The sequence below is a fragment of the Wolffia australiana genome, chromosome 15, assembly GCF_029677425.1.
Source record: "Wolffia australiana isolate 7733 chromosome 15, ASM2967742v1".
NCBI lineage: Eukaryota > Viridiplantae > Streptophyta > Magnoliopsida > Alismatales > Araceae > Wolffia > Wolffia australiana.
This window is the reverse complement of record NC_135849.1, coordinates 8,892,979-8,900,925: the sequence shown is the minus strand read 5'-3', so window position 1 is coordinate 8,900,925 and position 7,947 is coordinate 8,892,979. Positions and strand designations below refer to the sequence as shown.

At 48.5% G+C, this 7,947-nt stretch overlaps 2 protein-coding genes across 5 annotated transcripts; both read left to right on the top strand.

Annotated features, from left to right (window-relative positions):
• The first annotated feature begins 397 nt into the window (after positions 1-397).
• On the top strand, positions 398-3,943 carry LOC144712850 (NAD(P)-binding Rossmann-fold superfamily protein). 3 transcript variants are annotated; one of them, XM_078587209.1, is made up of 14 exons: positions 403-557; positions 643-818; positions 1,175-1,302; positions 1,395-1,535; positions 1,632-1,680; positions 1,807-1,824; positions 1,914-2,029; positions 2,091-2,204; positions 2,303-2,353; positions 2,425-2,513; positions 2,585-2,645; positions 2,846-2,923; positions 2,994-3,098; positions 3,704-3,943. In XM_078587209.1, exons 2-14 carry the CDS (start codon positions 770-772, stop codon positions 3,836-3,838), a joined length of 1,134 nt encoding a protein of 377 aa, XP_078443335.1. In that variant the 5' UTR covers positions 403-557; positions 643-769; the 3' UTR covers positions 3,839-3,943. The 3 variants fall into 3 exon arrangements, with proteins under 3 accessions (XP_078443338.1, XP_078443335.1, XP_078443336.1); XM_078587212.1 differs by lacking the exon at positions 643-818 and having other exon boundaries at positions 398-557; XM_078587210.1 differs by lacking the exon at positions 403-557 and having other exon boundaries at positions 653-886.
• A 146-nt stretch (positions 3,944-4,089) lies between these two features.
• On the top strand, positions 4,090-7,016 carry LOC144712849 (FT-interacting protein 3-like). 2 transcript variants are annotated; one of them, XM_078587208.1, is made up of 2 exons: positions 4,090-4,296; positions 4,507-7,016. In XM_078587208.1, the coding sequence occupies exon 2, from the start codon at positions 4,519-4,521 to the stop codon at positions 6,787-6,789; it is 2,271 nt and encodes a 756-aa protein (XP_078443334.1). In that variant the 5' UTR covers positions 4,090-4,296; positions 4,507-4,518; the 3' UTR covers positions 6,790-7,016. The 2 variants fall into 2 exon arrangements, with proteins under 2 accessions (XP_078443334.1, XP_078443333.1); XM_078587207.1 differs by having other exon boundaries at positions 4,496-7,016.
• The last annotated feature ends 931 nt before the right edge of the window (positions 7,017-7,947 follow it).

Genomic DNA, 7,947 nt, shown 5'->3' with positions numbered 1-7,947 from the left:
GGGACTATTTATGGCATGTCTCCACCCTAAGTACAACATCTTAGTGAGCTAAAGTTTACACTGACTTCTCGTCAATAAAGATTTGATTCTGATCCACCATACTTTAGCATATAATTTCTACATATATCCCCGTAATATACTCCTTGATAGCTTGAATTCCCCAATACATTATGGCTTAAAGGCCTTGAGAAATGACACTGACAAATAATATGCTCTTTCTCTACTAAATACTTAGAGATATATTTAGATGGAGACACATCCACGTTAGTGGTTGTGGGGCCGCTTGAGCTAGCCACGTGGCACCATCCGCCAGCTGTTTTCAAATACTGATTATAATCGTGTCAAACAAATCTTAGCATGATGATCGATCAGAGTTGAAACGTGCAAAAATTGTTTATTTTTCTGATTGGTCGTAAAGTGAAAGGAATTGACCGGAGACCCAGTTCTAGTTCATGAGTTAAAACTGCTGGGAGTTCACGATTTGGGGATCTCGGGAAGGAGATTGCTCCAAAGAACTGCATTCTTGATTTTTTAGGCGGCGGTATTGAAATCGAAAGGTAAGATGATCGTTTGTTGATGTCAATATTTGTTTTTCTACCTGTGGCATTGGATTCCTTCTCAGGCTGTATTCCGGAAATTTAGGTGCGGAGTGTGAACTGGGATCTCGACAAATTTTCAACTTATTTTTGAAATTTGTCCTGTTCGTACATCGCATTCTGGTTGAATCGGCGCCCCTTTGCTCTTGGATCTGGCGGCGAATTCGTGTTTAATGGGGTGTGAAATTGCGCGATCGAGAAGGCATCGGGACAATCATCACAGTAGGATAGCGACTACGAAGCGGCCCACTTTGAATCGGATTCTTTGAGCGTCAATCTTCATCATCGAAGTATCCTCATTGTTTTCCCCAATTTCTGTTTGATGAACTTGCTTGATTACCTGGTTTCACGTTAGGAAGAAGCTATGGCGGCAAATCCTTGCATTTTTAACAACTAAAATTAGATCTATCTCACCAAAATTCTTCGCCTCTTCTACTGTTCTTCTTCTTCTTCATCGTCTTCAGTTGCATCGATTCTTCCGTTACCACAAACGAATGCAATAAACAATTGTATGAGATTTCCATCAAATACCTGTTCATCTGACTCTGATCCTAAACTATAAGTTTCTTCTGTCGCAGAGATTTACGCTATGATTCCCCAGATAGCGCTGCTCGGAGCGGGAATCTTTGTCCGTACGCAGTATATACCTCGCCTTCGAGAATTGGCCGATTTCGCTGTCCTTAAGACGATCTGGAGCCGTTCTGAGGTACTAATTTAGACATAATCATAATCTATTTGTAAGATTAATCCAAGATTTCAGTGACATTGTTTTCGCCAATCACGTTTCCCTCAATCAAGGAATCTGCGAGAGCTGCTGCTGAGCTCGTCCGTGACTTCGCTCCAGAAGTTGACTGCAAGTGGGGCGACGAAGGGCTCGAATATATAGCTCAAGACCCTTCAATTCATGGTGTTGCAGTTGTTCTTGCAGGACAAATTCAGGTTTGTATGCCCCCGCACTGAAATTTCTTTCCTAAACTATTTTCCGTCTCAGATACCATTTTCTTATGTTTCTTTTTTTTGTTTTTAAACATGTAGGTTGATGTATCCTTGCGCATGATCAAAGCAGGAAAACACGTGATTCAAGGTAAGTAAATTCCAATGTTGGAGCGAATGGTTTTATCCAAAGTGATTATACCATGATTTTATCGAATCGAAACTGGACTGAATCTTCAATTCTCCGGTGCACGACGGGGTTGGGATGGAATTGAAGAGAAACCCGCTGCGGAATGTAAGACATACATTACAACTTAGAACTAAGATAAATATAAGTATAAATATTTTAGTTAATTCGGTCTACTCCACCATCTAACTTGCCAGCAACAAGGGAGGCGGAATCTGCCTTGTTAGACTACCGAGCGAGTCTGAACAGTCTTCCTCACCTGCCGATCTGGGCGGTTGCAGAGAACTACCGCTTCGAACCCGCCTTTGCTGAAGTATAATCCTGTTAATTTATGTTTATTAATTTCAAAATTGTAATCTTTTCATCGCCTGCAGGCCAGGAAACTGATCGAAGCCGTCGGCGATTTGATGAACATCCAAGTCATCGTTGAAGGTTCTATGAACAACACCAACCCGTATTTTTCCAGCCCTTGGAGGAGAAAACTCTACGTGGGTCAAAATCAATCAGAAAATAACCAAAAAAAAAACCCAGAAACAAAAATAACTAAACTAATCATAAGTTTTTTTCCTCGCATTTTCTTTCTCAGGGAGGCTTTATACTAGACATGGGCGTACATTACATTGCTGGGCTTAGAATGGTAAGCTTCTTCAACGCAACCTTATCCTTCCAAAATCCGAGTTGGCAATCGTTCCGCCACGTCATGGACAGGTGGCTGGATCTGAGGTTGCCACCGTGTCAGCAGCAGCACGCCACGTGGACGCATCTCTCCCTCCACCTGACAATCTCTGCGCCCAGTTGTAAGTTTCTCTCTCTCTCTCTCTAATCTTAGTGAGAAGCGTTCTTTTCAACTAAGAGTTTCTCTCTCTAGCAAGCTAGCCAACGGCTGCCCAGGAATACTTGTAATCACCATCTCCTCTCCTTCACCGAGGGTACAACTTACAATTTACAATTTACAATTTACAATTTACAATTTACAATTTACAATTTACAATTTACAATTTACAATTTACAATTTACAATTTACAATTTACAATTTACAATTTACAATTTACAATTTACAATTCACAACTCACAAAACAAACTCCTATTTGAACATGGATATTGATTATCGGAATTTCTCGGCTTGTAGTTGTTCTGGCGATTCGTAGGGTCGAAGGGAACGGTTCAGGTGGAGAGAGGTGTGGTCGGCAAGCAACACGGATACACGGTAGTTCGCTTAAATTTTCTTCTTCTAATCTGATTTTGTCTTCACGTTAGAATAATTGTTGTTCACGCAGGTTCTGTTCTACCCATCTGGAGGAAGCTGCCAGAGCAGCTTTCACCCATTCTGCGGCGTGACAGAAGAACTCAAGGCCTTCTTTCATGACATCGACATCTCCCAAGTCTTTTTCTCTCTCTATCTCTATGTTTATCTCTCTCTCTATCTCTATCTTTGTCTCTGTCTCATTCCTATCTTTATCTCGGTCTATCTCTATTTTCATATCTCTCTCTCTATCTCTATCTTTATCTCTCTCTATCTCTATCTTCATATCTCTCTCTCTATCTCTATCTCTATCTCTATCTTTATCTCTCTCTATCTCTATCTTTATCTCTCTCTATCTCTATCTTCATATCTCTCTCTCTATCTCTATCTTTATCTCTCTCTCATCTTTATATCTCTCTATCTCTATCTTTATCTCTCTCTATCTCCATCTTTATCTCTCTCTCATCTTTATCTTTATATATCTCTTTATCTTTATCTCTCTCTCATCTTTATCTTTATATATTACTCTATCTTTATCTCTCTCTATCTCTATCTATTTCTCATCTCTATCTATCTCTCATCTCTATCATTATCTCTCTCTCATATCTATCTTTATCTCACTCTCTCATCTTTATCTCTCTCTATCTCTATCTATCTATCTCTCATCTCTATCTTTTTTTTTTCTTCTCTCTCTCTCTCTCTCTATCTCTATCTTTATCTCTAACTCTAGTTTTCTCTCTCTAGATTGAAGGGCGAGCTTACAACGCCGATAGCCGCAGTTCCTTTGTTGAGGCGGCGCGCGACGTCGCTGTCTTGGAAGCAATGCTTGAGTCTAGTGAGAAGGATGGCGCCCCAGTCGCTGTCAAAGCCTTCTTCTAGATTCGATTCTTTCGATTTTTTTATTTCGTTTTTTGAAATATTTGTCGTTATTCGTGGTTTAACTCGGGCTGGGCCCACCTTTTAAGATTTTTGGGGGCCCAATAAGCTTTCATTCTTTTTCGGCACGGTGGGCCCACTCATCCCACGGCGGAGAAAGCACGAGAGCCGTCGGATCGCGGAACACAATGGCGCGGATCCCCATACGCTTCAAAAATAATCCGAACTTGGGAAAGGCGGGGAAATTTGGGGCGGTTTTTATTCGAAATGATAGTTTAAACCCTTAATTACGGTGTTAAGAGCATTAATTTGAATTTCTTTCCAAAGGGTGTCTTAGGTTTAGAACAATATCTTCCCGTTCGTTCGCTTTCCCATTCCTTTAGTTTCGCGCTCGAGGAAGGACTGGCGAGTGATCTCCATCGCCGCTGTCGAAGAACTGCAAGTCGAGGCCGGTATTTCAGGCAAGAACCTTGATCTCCATTTTCTGCAGCGCATTTTGTGGTTTATTATCATACTATTATTCCTGAATCCGCCACTCGATGGAGTCGTTTACCAGACCTTTCTCCGTTTCTACCGATCTTCTTCCGCAATCTCAAGAATCTCGCGTTCCCTTCGGCGATGCTTAAATCTGCTTGTAGTAATCATCTGTGGACGATCTAGGGTTTCCGCAGGTGCCTGGGAAGATGCAGAAGCTCCCGCCGGAGGCGTACACTCTTCGGGAGACGACTCCACACCTGGGCGGCAACGCGATGGCGGGCAACAAGCTCACCACGGCGTACGATCTGGTGGAGCAAATGCAGTATCTGTACGTGCGGGTGGTGAAGGCCAAGGACCTCCCGTTCAAGGACTCCTCCGGGAGCTGCGACGCGTACGTGGAAGTGAAGCTGGGCAACCACAAGGGCTTGACGCGGCACGTGGAGAAGAAGGCGAACCCGGAGTGGAACCAGGTCTTCTCATTCTCCAAGGACCGAGTGGAGGCGGGGTCGGTGGAGGTGGTGGTCAAGGACAAGGACTCGCTCAAGGACGACTTGATCGGCAGGGTCGTGTTCGAGCTAGCCGAGGTGCCCCGGCGGGTGCCCCCGGACAGCCCGCTGGCGCCGCAGTGGTACCGGCTGGACGACAGCAAGGGCAACCGCGCCAAGGGCGAGATCATGCTGGCCGTGTGGATGGGCACGCAGGCGGACGAGGCCTTCCCGGAGGCCTGGCATTCCGACGCCGCCCCCGGCATAAAATCCAAGGTCTACCTCTCGCCGAGACTCTGGTACCTGCGGGTCAACGTCATCGAGGCGCAGGACCTGGCGCCCTCGGACAAGCCCGGCCGGTTCCCCGAGCTGCTCGCCAGGGTCGCGCTGGGGAGCCACGCGGCTCGGACCCGGGTCTCCCAGCGTGGCGGGGCCAGCCCGCTGTGGAACGAGGACCTCATGTTCGTCGCCGCCGAGCCCTTCGAGGAGCCCCTGGTCCTGACCGTGGAGGAGAAGCTGCCCGGCAAGGAGCAGGTGCTGGGCAAGGCGGTGATCCCGCTGTCGGCGGTGGAGCGGCGGCTCGACGCCAAGCCGGTGGGCTCGCGGTGGGTGCCGCTGGAGGGCGAGGAATTGAACAAGGAGAGGAAGCTCCCGAGCCGGGTGCACCTCCGGGTCTGCCTCGAGGGCGGGTACCACGTCCTGGACGAGTCCACCCACTACAGCAGCGATCTGAGGGCGACGGCGAAGCAGCTGTGGCGGCCGCCGATCGGGGTGCTGGAGCTGGGCATCCTCGGCGCGCAGGGGCTGCAGTCGCTCAAGACCAAGGACGGCCGCGGCTCCAGCGACGCCTACTGCGTGGCCAAGTACGGGCAGAAGTGGGTGCGCACCCGGACCGCCGCGGACTGCTCGAACCCGCGCTGGAACGAGCAGTACCACTGGGAGGTCTACGACCCCTGCACCGTGGTCACCGTCGGGGTGTTCGACAGCGGCAGCCTGCACGGCGGCGGCGGCGAGCTGCGCGTGGGCAAGGTCCGGATCCGGCTCTCCACCCTGGAGACGGACCGCGTCTACGCCCACTCGTACCCGCTGCTGGCCCTGCACCCGTCCGGGGTGAAGAAGATGGGGGAGCTGCAGCTGGCCGTGCGCTTCGCCTGCTCGTCTCTGGCCAACATGCTGCACATCTACTCCCAGCCGCTGCTGCCCAAGATGCACTACCTGCACCCCCTCTCGGTCGCACAATTGGACATGCTCCGCAACCAGGCCACCCAGATCGTGGCCGCGCGGCTCGGCCGGGCCGAGCCGCCCCTCCGCAAGGAGGTCGTCGAGTACATGCTCGACGTGGACCTTCACATGTGGAGCATGCGCCGGAGCAAGGCCAATTTCTTCAGGATCATGGGGGTGTTCGGCGGGGCGGCCGCCGCCGCCCGCTGGCTCGACCAGATCTGCCGCTGGCGCAACCCGGTCGCCACCGTGCTGATCCACTTGCTCTTCGCCATCCTGGTGCTCTACCCGGAGCTGATCCTGCCCACTGTCTTCCTCTACATGGTCTTGATCGGGGTGTGGCGGTTCCGGCGGCGCCCCCGGCAGCCGCCGCACATGGATGCGCGGCTCTCGCACGCCGACCACGTCCACCCCGACGAGCTCGACGAGGAATTCGACACCTTCCCATCGAGCCGCCCGCCGGAGGTGGTGCGCATGCGCTACGACCGGCTGCGCAGCGTGGCCGGGCGGGTGCAGACCGTGGTGGGGGACTTGGCCACGCAGGGGGAGCGGCTGCAGGCGCTGCTCAGCTGGAGAGACCCGCGCGCCACCGCTCTCTTTGTGGTCTTCTGCCTGCTCGCCGCCGCCGTCCTCTATGTCGTCCCCTTCCAGCTCGTCGCGCTCCTCGCCGGGTTCTACGTCCTGCGCCACCCCAGGTTCCGCCACGACCTCCCCTCCGTCCCCCTCAACTTCTTCCGCCGACTGCCCGCCAGAACCGACTCCATGCTCTGAACTCTCTACTTCTCTTCCTCTCTCTTCCAATTGTCTGTGTTTGGTGTTTCGTTTAGTCTGGTTTTTGATGCGAGGGGGCAGCTTCGTGTGTTTTGTCTCGGGCGTTTTGATCAAGGGTTTCTCTGAGTCGTTACTATGGGGCCCAAACAATTTGCAAATTTAATGCCCAGGTAGTCAGAGGCTGATGCAATTGTGATGATGAATTTTTTTTCTGCGTGCTTGATAAATACTACTGCTTAACCTGTTCCGCGTCGAGTCAAGGTGATAACGAGCTATTTAATCACTGGGAAGGTCCAGGATCAAATTTAGTAAGATTTTTCTGTGTTGCCTATCTCGAAGTATTGTCCTCTCATTTTATATTTCTGGCTTTCTATAATTTCAAAATTTTAGGAATTGGTAAACACATTGCAATTCAAAGACCTAATTAGTCCTATGATTGCTGGACAGTTCAGGACTCGTCTCTTCATCTCTTTTTTTGGGAAAAAAATGGTGGATTGAATTTAAACCTCATCGATTCATTCAAATCTAACACTGAGCTAGGCTGTTCTGTTTGTAATGGAAACGAATGGGTCATTTCTGAAAAGCTTAATCGTTTTTTGGTTCTCCCTCGATTTCACTCTATACCGAGCAATTTAAATTGAGTGAGGTTCAGGACAAAATGAACTCTCTCTCAAGGAATGTGAATTAAAAAAAAAAAATCCCGCGACAAGAAAATATTCGAGCAAGTTGTTCCAAGGGTAAACTAGCCTAGCCTCGATATAGACTACAAGAATAATAAACCCAGAATCAGCACTTTAGCACAAAGAGATATTTAAATCATGTTTAAACCATCATTTATCGTTTATAACTCGAAAATCAAACAACACAATCAAACCTAGACGGGTGAGTAGAGCTCTTTTAACAACATTCAAGCGAGAAACGTTGGTATGCCAAAATGCAGAAACATTAGGTTTGATCTGCCAGTCTAATAGTTTCCCCAGGTATACGTATATATTCACGGTTGATTATAAATAAATGACTAAAAACTTTATTACCTGGTTTTCCACTATGACAACGCAATCTGCATTGGTTTTGTGACTCTATACGCAAACTGAACGCTAAAGGTTAGAACCCTGTTTTGGCATCCATATTATCATCAATCTTTAACTAACTAATATG